This window comes from Aotus nancymaae, unplaced genomic scaffold (assembly GCF_030222135.1).
Source record: "Aotus nancymaae isolate 86718 unplaced genomic scaffold, 86718_ANA_hifiasm-v0.15.2.pri h1tg000057l, whole genome shotgun sequence".
NCBI lineage: Eukaryota > Metazoa > Chordata > Mammalia > Primates > Aotidae > Aotus > Aotus nancymaae.
In genome coordinates this window covers 67954777-67974232 of record NW_026988471.1, presented here as the reverse complement: position 1 = coordinate 67974232, position 19456 = coordinate 67954777, and the positions used below count along the sequence as shown (strand labels likewise).

Sequence of the window (19456 nt, the reverse complement as noted above, 5' to 3'; positions counted from 1 at the left end):
CATAAAGGAAAGCTCAGACTGATATCTGGTGGGTATCCTTCTGGGACGAAGATAACAGAAGAAGAAACTGGCAGCAACCCTTATTGTTCTGTAGCCACTGCAGGTGATCCCCAGGCAAGCAGGGTCTGGAGTGGACCACCAGCAGTCCTACAGCAGAGGGGCCTGTTAGAAGGAAAATTAAAAAACAGAAAGAAAAAGCTTCATCATCAACAAAAAGGACGTTCACTCAGAGACCCCATCTAAAAGTCACCAACTACAAAGACCACAGGTAGATAAATCCACAAAGATGGGAAGAAACCAGCTCAAAAAGAATGAAAATACCCAAAACCAGAACACCTGTCCTCCTTGAAGGGCTCACAACTCCTCACCAGCAAGGGAACAAGGCTGGATGGAGAATGAGTCTGATGAATTGACAGAAACAGGCTTCAGAAAGTGGGTAATAACAAACTTTTCTGAGTTAAAAGAACATATTTTAACCCAACGCAAAGAAACTAAGAACCTTGAAAAACGGTTTGACAAAATGCTAATAAGAATAAACAGGTTAGAGAAGAATATAAATAAAATGATATAGCTGAAAAACACAACATGAGAACTTCGCGAAGCATATACGAGTTTCAATAGCTGAATCGACAAAGCAGAAGAAAGGATATTGGGGATTGATTATCAACTCAATGAAATAAAACAAGAAGGCAAGATTATAGAAAAAAGAGTAGAAAGAAACAAACAAAACCTCCAAAAAATATGGGATTATGTGAAAAGACCTAATCAATGTTTGATAGGTATACCTAAATGTGATGGAGAGAATGAATCTAAGCTGGAAAACACTCTTCAGGATATTATCCAGGAAAACTTCCCCAACCTAGCAAGGCAGGCCAATATTCAAGTTCAGAAAATACAGAGAACACCGCAAAGATATTCCTCAAGAAGAGCAACTCCAAGGCACATAATCGTCAGATTCACCAGGGTTGAAATGAAGAAAAAAATGCTAAGGGCAGCCAGAGAAAAAGGTTGGGTTATCCACAAAGGGAAGCCCATCAGACTCACAGTGGATCTCTCAGCAGAAACCCTACAAGCCAGAAGAGAGAGGGCGTCAATATTCAACATCCTCAAAGAAAAGAACTTTCAATCTAGAATTTCATATCCAGCCAAACTAAGTCTCATAAGTGAAGGAGAAATAAAATCCTTTGCTAACAAGGAATTGCTAAAAGATTTCATCACCACCAGGCCTGCCTTACAAGAGCTCCTGAAAGAAGTACTAAACATAGAAAGGAACAACCACTACCAGCCACTCCAAATGTGTACCAAATGGTAAAGAGCGTTGACACAATGAAGAAACTGCACCAATGAAAGGGCAAAACAACCAGCTAGCAGCATCAAAATGACAGGATCAAATTCACACATAACACTATTAACCTTAAGTGTAAATGGGCTAAATGCCCCATTCAAAAGACACAGACTGGCAAATTGGATAAAGTATCAAAACCCATTGGTGTGCTGTATCCAGGAAACACATTTCACCTGCAAGGACACACACAGGCTCAAAATAAAGGGATGGAGGAAGATCTACCAAGCAAATGGAGGGCAAAAAGAAGCAGGATTTGCAATCCTAGTCTCTGATAAAATAGACTTTAAACCAACAAAGATCAAAGGAGACAAAGAAGGGCATTACATAACGGTAAAAGGATCACTGCAACAAGAAGAGCTAACTATCCTAAGTATATACGCACCCAATACAGGAGCACCCAGATACATAAAGCAAGTTCTTAATGATCAGAAAGAGACTTAGACTCCCACACGGTAATAGTGGGAGACTTTAACACTCCACTGTCAATATCAGATCAATGAGACAGAAAATTAAAAGGATATCCAGGACCTGAACTAAGATCTGGACCAAGCAAACCTAACAGACATTTTCAGAACTCTCCACCCCAAATCCTCAGAATACACAATTCCTCTCAGCACCTCATCACATGTACTCTAAAATTGACCACATAATTGGAAGCAAATCACTCCTCAGCAAATGCAAAAGAATGGAAATCTTAACAGTCTCTCAGACCACGGTGCAATCAAATTAGAACTCAGGATTCAGAAACTAACTCAGAACGACACACTTCATGGAAACTGAACAACTGGCTCTTAAATGTTGACTGGATAAACAATGAAATGAAGGCAGAAATAAAGATGTTCTTTGAAACCAATGAGATCGAAGACACAACATACCAGAATCTCTGGGACACATTTAAAACAGTGTCTAGAGCAAAATTTATAGCAATAAATGCTCAAATTCGAGAAGCAAGGAAAGATCTAAAATCGACACCCTATCATTAAAATTGAAAGAGCTAGAGGAGCAAGATCAAAAAACTCAAAAGCTAGCAGAAGACAAGAAATAACTAAGATCAGAGCAGAACTGAAGGAGATAGAGCACACAAAAAAACCTTTAAAAAATCAATAAATCCAGGAGCTGATTGTTTGAAAAGATCAACAAAATAGACCACTAGCAAGATTAATAAAAAAGAAAAGAGAGAATAATCAAATAGATGCAATAAAAAAATGGTAAAGAGATATCACCACAGATTCCACAGAAATACAAACAACCATCAGAGATTACTACAAACAACTCTATGCACATAAGCCAGTAAACCTGAAAGAAATGGATAAATTCCTGGACACTTGCACCCTCACAAGGCTAAACCAGGAGGAAGTCAAAACTGTGAATAGACCAATACCGAGGGCTGAAGTTGAGGCAGCAATTAATAGCCTACCAACCAAAAAAAGCCCAGGTCCAGATGGGTTCACAGCTGAATTCTACCAGACATACAAAGAGGAGCTGGTATCACTCCTTCTGAAACTATTCCAAACAATCCAAAAAGAGGGAATCCTTCCCAAATCATTTTATGAGACCAACATCATCCGGATACCAAAACCCTGCAGAGACTCAACAAGAAAAGAAAATTTCAGGCCAATATCCATGATGAACATAGATGAAAAAATCTTTAATAAAATACTGGCAAACCAATTCTAACAGCACATCAAAAAGCTTATCCATCACAATCAAGTAGCCTTCATCCCGGGGATGCAAGGCTGGTTCAACATACGCAAGACTGTAAATGTAATTCACCACATAAACAGAACCAAAGACAAAAATCACATGATTATCTGAATAGATGCAGAGAAGGCCTTCGACAAAATTCAACAGCCCTTTATGCTAAAAACTCTCAATAAACTAGGTATCGATGGAATGTATCTCAAAATTATAAAAGCTATTTACAACAAACCTACAGCCAATATCAGACTGAATGGGCAAAAACTGGAAGCATTCCCTTTGAAATCTGGCACTAGACAAGGATGCCCTCTCTCATGACTCCTATTCAATATAGTACTGGAAGTTCTAGCCAGAGCAATTGGGCAAGAAAAAGAAATAAAGGATATTCAATTAGGAAAGGAGGAAGTCAAATTGTCTCTATTTGCAGATAACATGATTGTATATTTAGAAGACCTCAACGTACCAGCCCCAAATCTCCTGAAACTGATAAGCAATTTCAGCCAAGTCTCAGGACACAAAATCAATGTGCAGAAACCACAAGCATTCCTATACAAGAACAGACTTAAAGAGAGCCAAATCAAGAATGAACTGCCATTCACAGTTACTACAAAGAGAATAAAATACCTAGGAATACAACTAACAAAGGATGTAAAGGACCTCTTCAAGGAGAACTACAAAGCACTGCTCAACAAAATAAGAGAGGAAACAAACAGATGGAGAAACATTCCATGCTGATGGTTAGGAAGAATCAATATTGTCAAAATGGCCATAATGCCAAAGTAATTTATAGATTCAACGCTATCCCCATCAAGCTACCTATGACCCTCTTCACACATCTGGAAAAAAACACCTTAAACTTCATATGGAACCAAAATAGAGCCCACATAGCGAAGGCAATTTTAAGCAAAAAGAACAAAGCTGGAGGCATCACACTACCTGACTTCAAACTTACTACAAGGCTACAGTAATCAAAACAGCATGGTACTGGTACCAAAACAGAGAATTACACCAATGGAACAGAACAGAGACCTCAGAGGCAACATCACACAGCTACAACCATCTGATATTTGACAAACTTGACAAAAACAAGCAATGGGGAAAGGATTCCCTATTTAATAAATGGTGTTGGGCACAGTGGCTAGCCATGTGCAGAAAGCAGAAACTGGACCCCTTCCTGACACCTTACACTAAAATTAACTCCAGATGGATTAAAGACTTTAACATAAGACCTAACACCATAAAAACCCTAGAAGAAAATCTAGGCAAAACCATTCAGGGCATAGGCATAGGCAAGGACTTCATGACTAAAACACCAAAAACAATGGCAACAAAAGCCAAAATAGACAAATGAGATCTAATTAAACTCCAGAGCTTCTGCACAGCAAAAGAAACAATGATTAGAGTGAATCGGCAACCAACAGAATGGGAAAAAATTTTTGCCATCTACCCATCTGACAAAGGGCTAATATCCAGAATCTACAAAGGACTAAAACAGATTTACAAGAAAAAAACAAACAAACCCATTCAAAGTGGGTGAAGGATATGAACAGACACTTTACAAAAGAAGACATATATGAGGCCAACAAACATATGAAAAAATGCTCATCATCACTGGTCATTAGAGAAATGCAAATCACAACTGCATTGAGATACCATCTCACGCCAGTTAGAATGGCGAGCATTAAAAAATCTGGCGACAACAGATGCTGGAGAGGATATGGAGAAATAGGAACACTTTTACACTGTTGGTGGGAGTGTAAATTAGTTCAACCATTGTGGAAGACAGTGTGGCGATTCCTCAAGGACCTAGAAATAGAAATTCCATTTGACCCAGCAATCCCATTACTGGGTATATATCCAAAGGATTATAAATCATTCTATTATAAGAACACATGCACACGAATGTTCATTGCGGCACTGTTTACAATAGCAAAGGCTTGGAACCAACCCAAATGCCTACTGATGATAGACTAGACAGGGAAAATGTGGCATGTATACACCATGGAATACTATGCAGCCATTAAAAATGATGAGTCCGTGTCCTTTGTAGGGACATGGATGAACCTGGAAACCATCATTCTCAGCAAACTGACACAAGAACAGAAAATCAAACACTGCATGTTCTCATGCATAGGTGGGTGCTGAACCATGAGAACACATGGACACAGGGAGGGGAGCATCACACACTGAGGTGTGTTGTGGAGAATTAGGGGTGGGACAATGGGGTGTACGGAGTTGGGGAGGGATAACATGGGGAGAAATGCCAGGTATTGGTGACGGGCAGGATGGAGGCAGCAAACCACATTGCCATATGTGTACCTATGCAACAATCCTGCATGTTCTTCACATGTACCCCAGAACCTAAAGTGCAATTATAAAAAAAGCTATATTTGTGAATGTGGCTCTTAAAATGTAATAGCCACTAAATGTACACTTTTTGTTGGAGGAAGAATGAAATTAGAGAGTTAGCATATTAGACTCTGAAAGTTTAATAAACATCATGCGTGTGTGCAAGCTTCATTCCCAGGAAACTAACTTAGAGGTCATGTTTGCCAAGACAATAATAACTAATGCTAATTGCTCCCTCATTGTGAGTCAGGCCCTCTGTGAAATATTATACATGTTTGATGTCATTTAAACCTCACCACAGCCTGGGGAGGTACAGATGAGAAAACTGATCTCAGTGAAGTTGAGTAATTTGTCCAAGATCACACAGCTGGTAACTGTCAGAATCAGAACTAGAATCGAGGTCTGTTAGGCACCAAATGCCATGCCCTTAGAACTGAGCCATTATCTTCTGAACCACTATGCAAACATTAGGACTCATTTTGTCTTCCGAGAGATGCGTCATTTAGAAGTTGAGGTTGTGATTTTTTTTAAAGCTTATTTTAATTTTAGGCAGGTTTGCTCATTTTGCAGAAAAGTGGAATAGGTCTGGATGTGAAACAAGAGATTGAAATTTAAGTAAAAGAACGCAAAGGCACTACATGTGTCACAAAGAGTACAAGTTAGAGAAGAGTGCTTTTTAGAAGTATAAGAGACTTTCACAATAAGGAAATGGAGATTGTGACATTTTGAGTGACTTGCCCAGAGTCATGTCATTAGTAAAGCAGAAGAACTGGAACTCATATCCAAAAGTTCAATGCCTTGTTTTGAACTATGTTAATTAAGGTGATGGGCATATGATTTTTTCAGGAGTATGTCCTATGACTATGAAAGATTTATATATACACGTTGATGCATAATTGCTACATTTAGAAAGATGGGCTTAATAGTTTTCTTTAGATGCCTGCCAGGCATATGACAGATTCCTTGGTTGAATCAATAAGCCATTATCAATAAGCCAATATGACAATTTAGTACTGTCAAGCATTTGTAGAAGAATCTTATCTTCTCTTATTTGCTCAGTTAAGCCTATAGAAACCTATTTTTGTTTCCATTTTGAATGCCAGACACACAGACATGTGCTGTTTGATGTTTTTGCTGATTCCAAATGTTTTCTGCCTTACTGCTGTGCCTACTTCTCTTATTTCCTCAAAGATCAGCAAAGGAAGAGAAGACTGTGGAAATGCAGACCACATGCCAAACTCTCTTCTCTAACACCATGTTCTCTAACAGCAGTTGAGTTGCTAAATCCTCTATAAAAGGGGCTGCCTGCATGTCTGCTTGGCCCAACCTCAGGGAGTTTGGGGAAGAAAGACAGCAGGAATCCATGATGTGGCAATGATGGAAACCAAACAATTTAACCCCCTAGGCTAGGGAGAAGATGGAGGAAATGATACTCTGGGGATTACACCAGGGCAGAGGCGAGCTCCCATCCTGCCTGATAGAGTTCTGTGTTAGTGCACACATTTGGTTACCAGAAGAGCCCAAACATCTGGCCAAGCAGCCTGACTAGAATGTCAGCTCTTCACACATAGATGTTATGTAACAAAACCCTGTTGAATGAATCTGCAACATTCAAGTAATTTCAAGTAAGTGAAAACCAGGACACATTAGAACCAGGGCATATTGATTTAACTCCACTAATCTATAAAGCCCTGAACCCACCTTTCAAAATATGTATAACTAAGTGCTTTTAGGCAACTTGCATGTTGGCTTACAGGTTCTATAAGAAGTACTTCAAGATTGCAGGGCTTTAGAGAGGAATTTTCCACCTGAAAATTGTCTTTGATTTAATCTTTTAAGTTATATATCCTTTAAGGTTTCCTTAAGATCTATATTCTTTTGTCACTGTTATTCCTAATTACAATGAAAACTTCCTGATGGCAGAAGCCAACATTTCTATTTCTTCTGAATGCTGGGCTGTGCCTTAACCCAGGACTGAGTCAGTCTCAGGATGAGCTCATTGAGTGAATGAATAAATAACATACCTTGGCATAGAAAGAGAATAAAGGGGAAGGATAAGGTGGTCATTTATTCAGGTCTCAGCCAGGTCTAATCCTGTTTATTTTCTGAGGCTTAATAAGGTCCATGAATGAAAAGATACTCAACATCATTAGTCACCATGGAAATGCAAACTACAACCACATGGAGATATCACTTCACACTCACTATGATGGCTGTAAAAAAAGAGATGGACAATAGTATCTGCTGGTGAAGAAATTATAACCCACATACATTTCTGGTGGAAATGTAAAAATGCTGCAGCCTCTTTGAAAAATAGTTTGGCAGCTCTTCTAAAAAGTTAAACCTAGTTACCTTATGACCCCCAAATTCCATTCCTAGACATATACCCAAGAGAATTAAAAGTTATGTCTACACAAAAACTTATACATGTACTTTCACAGTGGCATTATTAAAAGCAGCCAAAATATGGAAATAACCCAAATGCTCATCAACTGATGAGTATGGTATTTCTATACAATGGAATATTATTCAGCCATAAAAAATCAAATTCTGATGACATGGATGAACCTTGAAAACATGCTAAATAAAAGGAGCTAGACACAAAAGGCCACATATTGCATGACTTCCTTTATATGATATGTTCAGATTAGCAAATCTACAGAGACAGGAAGTAAATTAGTGGCTGCCAGGACTGGAGGGAGGGAAAAATGGGGGAATAAATAGTTGCTTAATAGGTATAGGTTTCTTCTTGGAGTGATGAAAATATTCTGGAATTAGATAGTTATTATAGTTGTACAACTTTATGATATATTAAAAACCACTGAATTGTTCTTTTTATTTTATTTATTTATTGAGACCCAGTCTCACTCTGTCACCTAGGCTGGAGTGCAGTGATGTGATCTTGGCTCTCTGCAACCTCAGCCTATTCTCCTGCCTCAGCCTCCTGAGTAGCTGGGATTACATGTGTGTGCCACCACATCAGGTTAATTTTTGTATTTTTAGTAGACACAAGGTTTCCCCTTGTTGGCCATGGGAAACTGATCAAACTCCTGACTGCAAGTGATCCACCCATCTCACCCTCCCAAAATGCTGGGATTACAAGTGTGAGCCATATGTCCAGCCTGAATTGTACCTTTTAAAAGGGTGAATTTTATAGTATGTAAAATATAGCTCAATTTAAAAAAAAGAAAAAATAAAGTCAGTAAGTAGTTTGATAGACTTATTCCATTCTGTTCTCTTTTATTTCTTTGGTTTCTTTTTTTCTTTTTGGAAATGTGGAACACAGAGCTTTGAGATGACCTCAGTAATGATTGCCTATCGTTCACTGTGTCTGAAAATGAGACATCTGTATGTTCTTCACTTGCTCTGGCCACCCAAGACTTTTGTGCCAAATTATTGTTAGTGATATTTCATCTAGTGAGTCACTTTGAATTTGCTCTCCTCTTAGATGCTTAATGTGGCATGGAGTGTCAAAAATAAAATGTAGGGACTCACATATAATAGGTGTTTTCTCATGCCTGAATTGTTCTAGAACTTTTTTCAGTTGTAGCTTTTTATTTATGACAACTTCAGTGAGGCATAATCGATATACAATAACTTGCACATAAAGTGTAGGATTCTAAAAATTTTGACATATGTATACAATCATGAGACAATACCACAGTCAAGACAGTGAGCACAGCTGTCAACCCCAAAAGTTTCCTTGTACTGCTTTGTAATCTCTCTTCCCAGCCCTTCTACCTCCACAACCACTGGTCTGCTCTCTGGAACTGTATATTAGTTTGCATTTTCTGGAATTTTATGTAAATAGGATCATGCAGTAATTTTCTTGTCTGGGTTCTTTTACTCAGCATAATTATTTTAGGATACATCCACAATTATTTTGAGATTTATGTATAGTTTATGCTTTTATTGCTGAGTATTAATTAGTCCATCATACAGGTAAACCATAATTTGTTTATTCACCTACCTGTGGAGAGCATTTTAGTTGTTTTGGGCTATTAAAAATAGAGCTGCTATGAACATTTGTGCACAAGTCTTTCTTTGTCTGGACACAGATTTCCTTTTTGCTTAGGTAAAACCTCAGAGTGGAATGGCTGGGCCATATGGTAGGCGTATATTTAATTTTTTAAGAAAGAGCTAAAACTCTTCCAAAGTGTTGTGTTGTTTTATATTCCCATCAAAAGTGTGTGAGAGTCTTTTCTCCACATAGAAATGTCTTTAAATGAAAGGAAAGATCGAGCAGAGAATCAAGCAATCCATTTAGAAGAGGTGTGCAAAGGTCAGAAATCCATGCTTCAAAAACAATGAAAAGTGAGAGAAATATGCCACTATCTGATGTTGCTTGAATGTGTCTGTTTTAAACATCGAAATTTCCAAATGGTAAACATGACGCCTTAAGTTGACTTTCCTTCGTGCCAACTCACCCAGTTTTATCAGAAACAGTGGGAACCACAGTAGGAATACAACTGCTGCTGAAATGACAGTGAGGAGCTAATTATAACTTCCTTCCGCTTCTGAAATACAAGAACTTCAAGTGTTGAACAGTTGGCAAGTTGCACACTTGATTCCAATTAGTTCCTTCCTGGCATCCTTGCTTACACAGCACATTGTGAACTATGGAAGTCAGAGGCCAACTGACTGGGACCACAGACAGACTGTGCTCAGGCACAGGGTGCATTTCCCAGAGAGGGGCTAAATTAGGCAGGGCCAAATGGGTCCATATTCTTAATTACACAGAGGCTAATCTGCAAAAATACTTAATTAGAAACTTTAAAAAAGAGTCTCTGTTGGGAGAAAAGCAGAATTACTGAAGTACAGGTAATGTCAAAGTTGCTACAAAGGGTTTCCACATAGCAGGTCCTGCATGTTTTGGAACAGCGACTGTAAATACAGTGACATAATCACCATGCTAAATGGCAACCACATGCATGGCCTGGGTACTGGGGTGACAATGGGGAGTGGTGAGGAGTATGATGAACTGGAAAGTTATATGCTTCTTTTAAAGGAAGTTATTCAGTCCTCAATAACCATTAACTTGTAATACATACAGGTTTAGTGTTGTCAGTTCTGATTTTTCAAGACAAGATGAAAATTTGTATTTTTTAGGTGAAATCAGATTTCCTAATTGTTAGCAATAAATTTAAATAAAAAATGCAGTATAAATCAAAAAGAATATATATGCAGAGCTGATAGGACTTGTAGGCTACCAGTTTATAACCTCTGAGAGTGGAGGAGTTCTGGGAAGGTTCTCTCTCCCTATATATTTTCACCAATGCAGTGATTGGAATTCTTTTTGATGGCAGTATTTTAGACATTCTCTCCACTTCCTCTCCCCAATAAGAGTTCCAGTTAAAACGTAAAACAGTTCCAGGAATATTGGTTTCTTTAGTTACTGAGAAATAATCAGCCATTAATACCTTAGTGGAAACTGAATTAAGTCTTTAGAAATCTGAAGCTGTAAAGGAGACCCAGAGGAGGTTTTCTCCAAATAGCATCTGCTTACAGATGGCCATTCTGCCACTGCTCACATTATTCAATGGAAGGAGAGCTTAGACTATCCACTCCATTGTTGGAAAGCTTTGGTTGTACAAGTTGCATGTGGTAAGACAAAATCTGTCTCACTGAATTCCTCCCCAATGTCTCCATGGTGGTCTCCTGGAGCTATACATAATAAGCATAATAATTTCTTTCTGCATGAGAATCCTCCAAATAACTGAAGATGCTCTTGTGAGTATCTCAATTCCTGGCCTCAGTCTCCATGATGACTTCAGTTTTTCCTCATTGCACAGGCATCTCATTAGTGCTCTCACTACTCTGTAAGCAGTCCTCTGCTACAGTGCTTACCGCATGGTTTTGTAATTTATTTGAACATACGACTATTTCCCAGAGTGAACTATGAGTTTCATAGGAGTGTGAGTAAATTTGGGAGCAAGTCTTACGCATTTTGTATTCATATATTGTCACGTGGGTTGGTTCATAAAAGACACTAAGAATTGATGAAAAGAAAGGAAGAAAGGAAAACAGGAAGAAAAAGGGAAAGAAGAAAGAAAAGGAAAGAAAAAAGCAAGAAAAGAAGAAAGGAAATGACAGAATGAATCCATGAATGAATTATAATGTGATTTCCAGATCCATTACCTATTCGCCTATGGACATACCTTCGTCAATGCTATTGTTAAAATGTGGGACTTGAAAGCACGGTCTGAATATGGAATAGGGCTATTCTCCTGACCTGAACATGGGATGGCTATTGATGCACCCTAAGATTGTGTCAGCTTTTTCAAGTCAGAGGCATTCTTGTTGGGGAGCAAGTCAATTATGATCATTCTTGTCTTTTCTCCTATCTGCTGCTTAAGTCAGGATTCCCTAAACCTGCTTGTATGTGAAACTGGATATTTAAATCCAAGTTCAACACTTTATATTTGTCCCACGAAATTACATCTTGTTATGTGCCGCCCAACATTGGATTTTGGCTTCGTTGTCATTATCTCGCTGCCTCGCTCAAAGCTCAGTTTGCTGTCAGAACCAGTGCTGGTGCTGAGCTGCAGTTGAGAGCCAGTTGAGATCACTGTCTTAGGGGAGTGCAATCATCAGCATAGAATGTCTTGAGCAGGACAGACCTGGGTAGGGCTCCACAGCAGGGGCTGTTCAAGGGGCCAAGGAAAAGAAGGAATTCACAGAGAGTGAGGGGAGGGGGCTGAGATGAAAGGTTTTTGATGAAAGCAAATTTTGCCTTCTTCATAGATCTGTGTAGGGCTTGGTCCCACCATTATACGTTAGAAATGTGAACAATCAGTTATTTCCTTTTTACTATCTACCTCAATACATGTTGAGTTAATTAATCATTTTGCAGATAGTCCTCCCCAATTTTCTATCAGCAGAGAAACATACAGGAATGCTTTTCTTATCTAGGTATGACATTATCAACATCATGGCTCTAACACTGGCCTTTAATCCTTATCAAGATAATGCTGATAACAAGCCATCTTGTTGTGCACAACAGTTTTTACTTTTAAAAGCACGTTCACTAAATCCTTGTATCTTTGAACTAACCTAATGAAAGTCACAGAGGGGCTATGCCTCACTCTATAAGACAGGTGTCTGGACAATGAAATGGGCTCCCAGGCCTCATAAAACGATGCTTACTCCAGAGAATGGTCAACAAGAAATCTTCAAGGAAATCCATGGAAGAAATTTTGATGTAAGGATATCTTTTGGGAGTTTCATTATCTTCTTAGAAATGTTATTCTGTAATCAGCATGTTTAAACCCTTATGAATTAATTTGAGAGGTGACAGCTTGCCTTTTTCAAGACCTGGGGCTAGCTTTCATCATTGTGTCTTGTTTTAATTTTTTCTTTATAAGAAATAAAGATAATATGATTGGACAGTTTACTCTGATACAGATAACTTTGCTTATAAAATATGCAATTTTGCACATAAGCTAGAGATTTTAATATCAATTTTTTAGTGCATCTAACTCCCTGAAAATCTTTCAAGTGTTCTAAAATATAGCCCAGAAACTGGAATAAAATCCTTAAGGACTTCCCTCATTTATGCCAGTAAAGTATGCCATAAACATTGACATGTGTAATGTTTGAAGAAGCCTGAAAGTTCTTCCTTCAATGCTTCCTACCTTATCAGGTTGTATGATATATTTTCTGTCATAGATTGGATTTACCAGATTTGTCTATTTTATTGGTTCTACCAAATAAAAAACTCTTGGAATAATTTATCTGTTGAATTGCTTTAATTTGTGTAAATTTTTTAGTGCATTGTGTATTTGTTTCTTGTATTTTCCTTAGCTTTTCCAAAATCATCTTTAAATTAATTCTTAATTCATTTATTTTTCTTTTTCACTTGATGAGAAACATTGAAATCTGTGAATTTGATAGGCTCAGATCCTGTGGACCCTGGTATTTCTGTGTCATTTTTGTTTAGTTTATATAGGTGGTGTTTTTATTATCTTGAACATCTTAATGGTATATAAAGGATACTGTTTACTTTTTGAGGTTAGAATTACTTACAAAGGCATTTTTCTATTGTCTAAGCAGTTGAGATTTTTCGTTTTATTTTGGTCTTATTCTATCTTTGTCTCTTAATTTTAGATTTTGGTTTATTTTAATTGCAGTTCAAAGGTATGTTAACTTCTTATGACTGGTGAAAGGAGTTAAGAAGGATAAAATAGGCAAATATCAGTGGCATTGTTTTTTGAAGAAATACATGAATCAAGACATTTCCTTAACATTTATTGGCCACCTAGTAAGTGCCAGGTACTTTGCTAGGCAGTGAGAAGTAGAGAGAAATAAGATTCCTTCTCTGTCTTCAGGAGCCTACAGGAAGGGAATTGATTATACTAGTGAATTAGTAAATTAACACTGTCTTTAGACTTTTTGATTCATTACAAGGTTGCACAACATATCCAACTAGATTGCTAAACTGAAAGTCTGGGTTTTCTTCATGAATGCAATACTTGCACAATTAAGGAACTCCCTTGTTTTCTAATTGTTTTAAAATTACAGAACTATAAAATATATGTTTATGAAACAACTCACACACCCTACACAAGACTTAATTAATCTGAATATCCCACTCAATTCCTCTACCTGAAGCACACAAAGCCCAGAGGTGAATTACCTTGAAGCTCATGAAGTCTAACTGAGGTTCCTCACTGCACAGGCCCCTTACAAAGCCCTGACACTGCATTCATGTGGTCATATGTTTTTGTCTCACGAAAAACATAATTTTTTTTTTTTTTTTTTTAAGATGGCATCTTGCTCTGTTGCCCAGGCTGGAGTACAGTGGTGCAATCTTGGCTTACTGCAACATCCACCTCCTGGGTTCAAGTGATACTCCTGCCTCAGCCTCCCAAGTAGCTGGGACTATGGGTGAGCACCACCACACCCAGCTAATTTTTTGTATTTTTAGTAGGAACGGGGTTTCACCATGTTGGCCAGACTGGTCTCAAATTTCTGACCTCAAGTGATTTGCCTGCCTCGGCCTCCCAAAGCATTGGGATTACAGGCATGAGCCACTGTGCCCAGTGAAAGAAGAAAATTTGGACAGATTTTTTTTTAAAACTTTCAAACAACTGACATGTAGCTTCTTTCTTTCCTTTTTTCCTTGGAGCAAATTTGGTTAGCAATTTAGACTCCTTTTCGCCCTCCCCTTCCTGTTTCTTTTTCCCACACCACCACCAATGAAGTACATATGTGACTTGAACTCAAAATATCATCAATTGTATGAAAGCAATTAGCATTTCATTTCAACTTACCTCCTGCACATATGGTGGATGGTTCAGCGGCTAGAATTTCGATGCAGGACTTCTTCAAAATCTAGGAGGAGAGGAAATAAAAGAGTCAGTGCACAGTTTATTTTGTTCAAAGACAGAATTAGGGTTTTGCTTTTAGCTACTGAGACAGTGACAGGAAGGTTCAAGGACATTTGGTTGCAGTGGGGTTGGGAGGAGTCTAACATCTTGACTAGTACCAATGCCAAACATTTAATAAGCCAGATTGTGCTAGATGCTGTTGGGTCCTAAAAGCTCTAAGAATTATTCATTCATTTGCTCTTTTGCCAGGTATCTACTGAGCCTATGCTATGCCAGTTCTAGTTTTTCAGAGGTTTAACATAGGGTTGTGGAAATGGGACTTACACTGGAAATGATAAATGCCAATGGCCAGTCATACTGGTAGGTGCAAGGGTGAAAGAACAGAAAGTAGGAGCTGCAGAGTTCATGGAGGAGATGCTGGGGCAGGTATGCTAGGAAAAGCTTCATGGAAGAGGTGGGAGCTAAGGGTAGAACTCAAATGAAAGGGAGTGGGTTAGGGGAGGGTTACGGTCCAGGCAGGGAATGGTATGAGCAAAGGTGAGAAGGAAAAAGTACATAGATTTCTTGAACTGAAACAAAGGCAACTTGAAAAGCAGAATTAAAAGAGTGATACTAGATAGAGCTGAAAGATAGGATGGAGATGGTCAACTCTCCATGGGAGCTGCATAGACAGATGACTGAGAGTTTATTTTTGGCTTGAAAAGTCTAGAAAATGTGAGTGTGAAGGGGGCATGTTGTGCCTCACCCTTCAGGAAGACCTCCTGAGACTTAGTTAAATGGAAATGTACTCTCATCCACAAATGAGTCTTGTAGAGTTGAGTGGAGAGTTGGGGGAGCCCTGTGACTTCACAGGAGTTAAAAATGAAGATATTTGCTGGCTAGAGTAGGGTATCTCACTGGTAGTGACTAAGCTTCTCTCCACCATTTATAAATCCTACCTCGAGAATATTGATTCTAGAATTTGAACCAAGTATTTTAAACAAGTGTAAGACACTGAGTTAATTTACCAACTGAATGTAGTATCTACTAAATTTGGAATTTGAGATGATTTAGAGGGCTGAAGGAAACTCTTTGTCTATTCATGAAATGGGCATTTGTTAAAACAACTGATGATACAGTCATAAAATTTAGAGTCTGTTTAAAAGACGAAAGCATCTTTTAGCATTGGGAAATGCCCATTTATTTGCATTGTTGTATTTGTTTACATATGCTTCTTTGTTCCAGCTTAAGTAATACATACATCACAAGACACAAATGAAAGAGAATAAATGACAATGTGGGGCTGACTAAAGAGAAAATAAGGGGAAGATGATGCAAGAAGTGAGAATAGCATAGAAAAAATATGCTGTGAGGAACTTATTTCCTTGCTAGAGCAGACTTAGTTCCAAGCTTTCTAGTAGCAAACGAAAAGGACAGCCAATATTTATGAGCTTTCTCAATCTGTGGAATGAAAACAAAACAGTTTCTCCAAAGAGATAATATTTACCCATTCCAGAGAGAAATCTGGGCATCCTTATAGAGAAGCATTGCGAAAGAAAATGAACAAACATGCTTAAGAAAATATTAAGATGCATTTATTGAAATAGGTAATCTCCCAACCATGTATTTTAGGTAACTCTATGTACCTGAATGTCATCAAAAGCAACATTTCTTTCCTTAACAATTCTAGAATTCACATTTTCCAACTACTTTTCCTTTATTCTGTCCAACTTCACTGCATTTTTGTACTTTGATACCCTTATGTGTTTGTAGTGTCCTCCTGATTCCGCAGTTGGAAGTAATTTGTTCTTTCAGCTTCTGCCTCATTTCCTCAGCCTTTGTCTTACCTAGCCACCTCCACCCACCCCAGACACAGGTGCAGCCCCAGTTCCTCCCAGGTCCATATGTCTATCCTGACTGTAGCATGAAGGGAATGTTCTGGACTCCCATGTCCCTTGCTCATCTCTGTTAGAGTCAGCGGTCCTCACATACCTGGCTCTGGGCAGCTGGGGTCAAACACAGTTCCTGCTTTCTGCGTATTGTCAGTCTGATTTGGGATCAAGGACCTCAAGGATATATCTTGGGCACCTGTGTTTCCCTGCTGGCTTCCCCAGTGTCCTAAAGTTGATCTAGTCTTTTTGGTCTCTTGCACATGTAGCACCGTCCTAGGACTGGGGTTTGCTAGGATCCTGCTGCACGGTGATTCATCCCAGACTGCCCTGCCTGAATTGTGAAGACTGTCCATTCTCTCACCGCCGAACTTGCTGCTATTGGGCTTTTCCTGTTTGATGGGGTATTCAGCCAGTGGTTGCCATGATTGAGAGAGGAAGCCACCCCCTTTCACTTGTACTCAGGCACAAGTCTCCAAACAGCCCACATTTGAGAAACAGAGCTAGCCCAGAAGAAGAAACTTAAACAGTGATATTAGAACAACATGAAGCTGTTTTTTGATGTTTTAAATAAAATTCCTCAGGCATTTGACATCTCCTAATACATCATTTTATCATTCAAAACAAAAGACTTCAAAACAGTCCAAGAATGAAAAAAGAGCTTTTGGACTAGTCCTGTCCCCATTCCCTAAACACGCACGTGAAATTTTCACCCAGCCTGAGTTTCAACCAACCTTTTTAAACCAATTCTTATCCTTAACTAGGGATTGGTAAAGGAACCATCCATGGATCTTTGACCACAAAGACACACTAACAGGGGTTGTCATAATAAACACATGCTGTATTATTCCCTCAAAGTGTCTGCAATTAGCTGATAAATCTAAGGGGTGTATGGAGGGCCAAAAAATGTCAGCCAAGCACTGTGATTCAATCCAGTAAAAACACAGCTTTCTCAATCTTAACTTAAAACATCTGGAAGGATGCAATACAGCCAATAGAGTGAAATTTATCAGTAAGGGGGATGGGCAGGATTTGTCTGGGACTGGGGCTCCTACTCATTTGAAATGTCTGGTTTCAAAAGGTAGGAAGTCAAAATGGCTGTTGATGGATTTGAAGGGTTTTCATGGTTCTTAGCATCCCAGACTGTATGGTAATCAGCGTGTCTGAACTGTAGCAGACAGCACATCAGCTCAGGGACTGGAGACTGTGTGGGGGTGGGGAGGCCCGGGCAGTGGTAGCCATGGCGGAGGTGTAGATGCAGCACTGAAATCACTAGATACAGTGGAAGGGACTCACACAGGGTAGGGCTGATGTTAGAGGTAAGAGGCTTTGAGGTGAGGGTGTGATTGATCTGTAGAGGAGAAAGGGCTAAGATCACTGCACACCTCAAGTATAATCCCATGTGAAGAGTTGGGTCTTGGCCCTAGTCTGTATTTACTTGACTTATGCTCCTTGACAAATCCTTTAACTTTTCTGAACCCCAATTTTGGGAAGCAGTTTAACATCCTGAGTAATAGCTTGAAATCTGGAATCAAATAGCTGAGGTCAACTCACTCGTGAGCAGTGTGACCTTGGGCAGGTTCCATAACCTCTCTGTGTCTCTGTTTCTTCATCTAAGTGGGATAACAATAGCATCTACCTGAAGTACTAGCATAAAGTTGTTGTGTTGGGAAGATTAAATGAGATTACACAGGCGGAGCCCATAGCACAGTGCCTAGAACCTGATAAGTAATCAACTAATGGCATTTATTACTATCAAGAACTTAGGCTCTGGAAACCGAGAAGATAGATTTGGACTCTGAATGGATTTATACTTAAATCCAAACCCCATCACTTACTGGCCACGTGGACTTGGACAAGTTATCAAACCTCCAAATCTCAGTTTCCTCTTCTGCAAAATGGGATAAGAAAAATAGCGACTTCAAATGGCTGTATGATGGTTAAATGAATGCAGAGATATTTTGTTTGTGAAATCAATTGGATTTAGGTAACAAACTTCATATTGAATTGGATAGTGAGGGAGAACATGAGATCAAGGAAAACTGACAAGGTTTTTGTCGTATAGACACAACTAGACAGATGTGGTTGATCCACAGATCGTTAACAACCCTTGGGCCACCAGCCAGCATGAGCACCTCATGAAAATAAGGCACCAAGAAGAGTGGTCATAACGACCTTGGCAGGAAAGCACTTAAGAAAATGTCTGGCATGTATTCAAACAACAGTCACTGTTAACTATTCCTTTGTCATTACTATTGCTACTGCTGCTATTTTTGGGCATGGACCATGGTTCACATGTGCTTAAGCCCCATCGCCCACCACTGGCCTCCTGCTGAATCATATTTGCTGACAACAAAAACTGAACCAAGGTGGATGCTATTTTACTGCCAACTTTTGGACAGATTTCAAAGAAAACATTGATAGAAAAGTATGTTTGAAATCCATAAGGAACTAAATAATTGCAATGTGTTGTTACTTGTAAGGTTACTTTTACACATCTCATTGGATTATTGGTGGGAGGACGGGTAACAGAGGCAGCGGATGTACAAGAACTTTGCCAAGTTACAAGAGTTGTTTGATATATTTAAAGTGAACTCCACTGTGGACCAGTCTGGGTTGTATGTAAGAGTTAATTTTTTCAGATTCTAAAAATCTAATGTCCTTTGTCATGAAGTTCTCAGTTTATAGAGAGATTTCTCAAGAATATTTATAGAATTGTGACTATCTGCACAGAGTTATAAGGAAGCCTTCCCTTATCATAGGCACAGCATTTATTTTTTTCTATTTGCTCTGCTTCTTGCTCCAATAAACAACCAATCTTTATTTACTTGGCCATTTCCTGTTGGAGGACTTCTTTGTATGTTTAT

General features: G+C 38.8%; 1 protein-coding gene across 1 annotated transcript in view; it reads right to left on the bottom strand.

Moving 5' to 3' along the window:
- The window catches only part of ANTXR1 (ANTXR cell adhesion molecule 1), a 260387-nt gene that overhangs the window by 159008 nt on the left and 81923 nt on the right, over nt 1-19456 (bottom strand). Inside the window, 1 exon segment of the mRNA XM_021671061.2 lies at nt 14665-14725. Coding sequence (XP_021526736.2) covers nt 14665-14725 — 61 coding nt within the window.